At 50.3% G+C, this 3,067-nt stretch overlaps 1 protein-coding gene across 4 annotated transcripts in view; it reads right to left on the bottom strand.

Annotated features, from left to right (window-relative positions):
- Window positions 1-1,079: 1,079 nt before the first annotated feature.
- KIF2C (kinesin family member 2C) overlaps window positions 1,080-3,067 on the bottom strand; it is a 32,770-nt gene continuing 30,782 nt past the window's right edge. For all 4 annotated transcript variants that reach the window (XM_011946114.1, XM_011946122.1, XM_011946126.1 and 1 more), the window contains 2 exons: window positions 1,899-2,022; window positions 1,080-1,750 (listed from right to left, as the gene is read on the bottom strand). In XM_011946114.1, the coding sequence (XP_011801504.1) occupies window positions 1,668-1,750; window positions 1,899-2,022 (207 nt within the window). In that variant the 3' untranslated portion in view covers window positions 1,080-1,667. The remainder of the gene's footprint in view (window positions 1,751-1,898; window positions 2,023-3,067) is intronic.

Raw genomic sequence — 3,067 nt, 5'->3', positions numbered from 1 at the left:
GATAATCCATGCTCCATGACATGGAATATAGAGTTCTCCAGTTCCTAAACTGTTCATGCCCTGTGACTGGGCCCTCAGTCCACTGAGCAAACTTCTTCAAGACCAAATTGGTGTTTCCCTTTGGATCTTTCCCTGTCCAGCAAGTTAAGTGCTTTATTCAGCCTTTGTGTGAATGGTAATGAGGTATCACTACAAGGTTTAAGGCTAGGATCCATACAACCAAATGTGTGTTTAGGGAGCCCTCAGTCACGAGACTCCTTGCCTCAACACCACAGAATCTAGTCAGGCCCTGGGCTGACTATAATAGGGTGCCTTCTTTTTTTTTTTTTTTGAGATGGGAGTTTTGCTCTTGTTGCCTGAGCTGGAGTACAATGGCGTGATCTTCGCTCACCACAACCTCCGCCTCCTGGGGTTACAGGCATGCGCCACCACGGCCAGCTAATTTTGTATTTTTAGTAGAGACAGGGTTTCTCCATGTTGGTCAGGCTGGTCTTGAACTCCCGATGTCAGGTGATCTGCCCGCCTCAGCCTCCGAAAGCGCTGGGATTACAGGCGTGAGCCACCGGGCCCGGCCTTTTTGTTTGTTTTTTGAGATGAGTCTTGCTCTTGTTCCCTAGGCTGGAGTGCGATGGCACAATCTCAGCTCACTGCAACCTCCGCCTCCTGGGTTCAAGCGATTCTCCTGCCTCAGCCTCCTGGATAGCTAGAACTATAGGTGCGCGCCACCATGCACTATACCCGGCTAATTTTTGTATTTTTAGTAGAGATGGGGTTTCACCACATTGGTCAGGCTGGTCTCAAACTCCTTACCTCGAGATCTGCCCGCCTTAGCCTTCCAAAGTGCTGGGATTATAGGCGTGGGCCACCACGCCTGGCAGCCATCTTCCTTCTACTTAGAGTTCCTGTTCCCAGGCCAAGTAAGCATCTCATAGACATCAAACAAGTCACAGGAGTCTTCAGCTTGTCATTGGAATTGTAGGCGTGGATATGGCCTCCTGGAGTACAGAATTAGTACTACCCAGAGGCCAAAGGTACAGTCATGTCCTTAGTCCCAGAAGGCCCAGACACATCCCAGGCCCTTTCCACACACTTAAACAGCTAATTTATTTTTTTCTCTTTATTGTTACGTACAATGTATAAACACATAAAACAGAAAACAGTAGGGATCCTCTTGGATCTCTAGGAAGACAGTAAGGTAGAAAGTCATCTCAGAAACATTTTTTTGAAGTACAAGACATTCAGTGCTCGGACCAAAGGTGTAGAAGGTTTAGAGCCAGCAGATAGCTGGACTAAAGGCTCCTTCTCTCCCCCCAGAGCCAGGACAACCCCAGGGAGCTCTCCATTAGCAGCCAGTCCACACAGGCAGGATGCTGTGGAGAAAGCTCTATGCTGAGAACATTCCCCTTGATGGAAAGAAGGGCAACACAAAAGAGTAACTAAGAGTTCCTTCCTCCCACGAGGGCGACAACTGAGGAAAAGAAAAGGAGTGTTCCATGTCACTCTGACCCCTCCCCAGCTGCCTTGGGCCCAGATGCCCCCATACGTGGCGTTTACCAGAGCCTGTCCCAGCTCAGACCCTGCCTAGACCCACCAGGTGCCCAAAATTCTCTGGGGAGGGCCAGGGAAGAGGCTGGGTGTCAAAGCAAATAGATCTTTATTTGCAGTCATCACTGGGGCCGTTTCTTGCTGCTTATTTGTCTGCTAGCCTGCTCTTCCAGCTGCATGGCCAGGCGTAAGGCCTTGATGACATCTGGAAGAAAGGGGTAGTGGTACATATGAGGTTAGTGAGAGTCTGAGGAGCCCCCATTCACTCAAGGCAGAGCTGTTATCACTTGCAGCTGCCCAAGAGCCAGCAGAGGCCACCATCGTCCACCTGCACCCCATCCAGCCACACCCACCTCGCAGGGCTGAGAAATGCTTGGCTTGCTGGGCCAGAGCAAATTCCGCTTTGTTCACAAAGGTCTCTAGGTCATAGTCCGGCTGCTCAGTCATCTCAGAGAGCTCAAGCCAGTCTGGTCCTTGCTGCAACACAGGGAGGACCTTGTCAGTTCAATAACCATTTAGCAAATCATTCCTGGGGTCCTAACAACTGCAATGCAGACACCTGAGCGAGATGCCTTACCTCTGGTCCATGACCCATACCCTGCCTGTGCACCCTCTTCCCAAGGAAATCTTTAGCTTGAATTCACCCTCTTCCTACCCCAAGCTTGTTTTTTTCTTTCTTTCTTTTTTTCTTTGAGACGGAGTTTTGCTCTTGTTGCCCAAACTGGAGTGCAATGGCGCAATCTCAGATCACTACAACCTCCACTCCCTGAGTTTAAGGGATTCTCCTGCGTCAGCCTCCCAAGTAGCTGGGATTACAGGCATGTGCCACCACGCCTGGCTAATTTTGTATTTTTAGTAGAGACGGGGTTTCTCCATGTTGGCCAGGCTGGTCTCGAACTCCCAACCTCAGGTGATCCACCAGCCTCAGCCTCCCAAAGTGCTGGGATTACAGGCCTGAGGAAACATTCCCGGCCTCCTACTCCAAGCTTATCCCCATCTCTTATATCAAACGAATAACATCATTGGTCCTGATGCCCAAGCTACAAATTTGAGTAATTTTATTTTACTTTTTGAGATGGAGTCTCACTTTGTCACCTAGGCTGGAGTGAAGTGGCGTGCAATCCTGGCTCACTGCAACCTCCACCTCCCAAGTAGCTGGGACTACAGGTGCACGCCACCACACCCAGCTAATTTTTTTTTTTTTTCTTTGAGACAGAGTCTTGCTCTGTTGCCAGGCTGGAGTGGAGTGGCGCAATCTCGGCTCATTGCAACCTCCGCCTCCCGGGTTCAAGCGATTCCCGTGCCTCAACCTCCCAAGTAGCTGGGACTACAGGTGCATGCCACCACGCCCAGCTAATTTTATTTTAGTAGAGATGGGGTTTCACCATGTTGGCCAGGATGGTCTTGATCTCCTGACCTTGTGATCCACCCGCCTCGGCCTCCCAAAGTGCTGGGATTACAGGCGTAAGCCACCATGCCCAGTCCGAGTGACTTTATTCTTTCACCCTACTTGTCACCAAAT

The sequence above is a fragment of the Colobus angolensis genome, unplaced genomic scaffold (assembly GCF_000951035.1).
Source record: "Colobus angolensis palliatus isolate OR3802 unplaced genomic scaffold, Cang.pa_1.0 Scaffold106, whole genome shotgun sequence".
Lineage (NCBI taxonomy): Eukaryota > Metazoa > Chordata > Mammalia > Primates > Cercopithecidae > Colobus > Colobus angolensis.
Note: the sequence above shows the minus strand (reverse complement) of the source record. Positions and strands in the feature narration are given on the sequence as shown.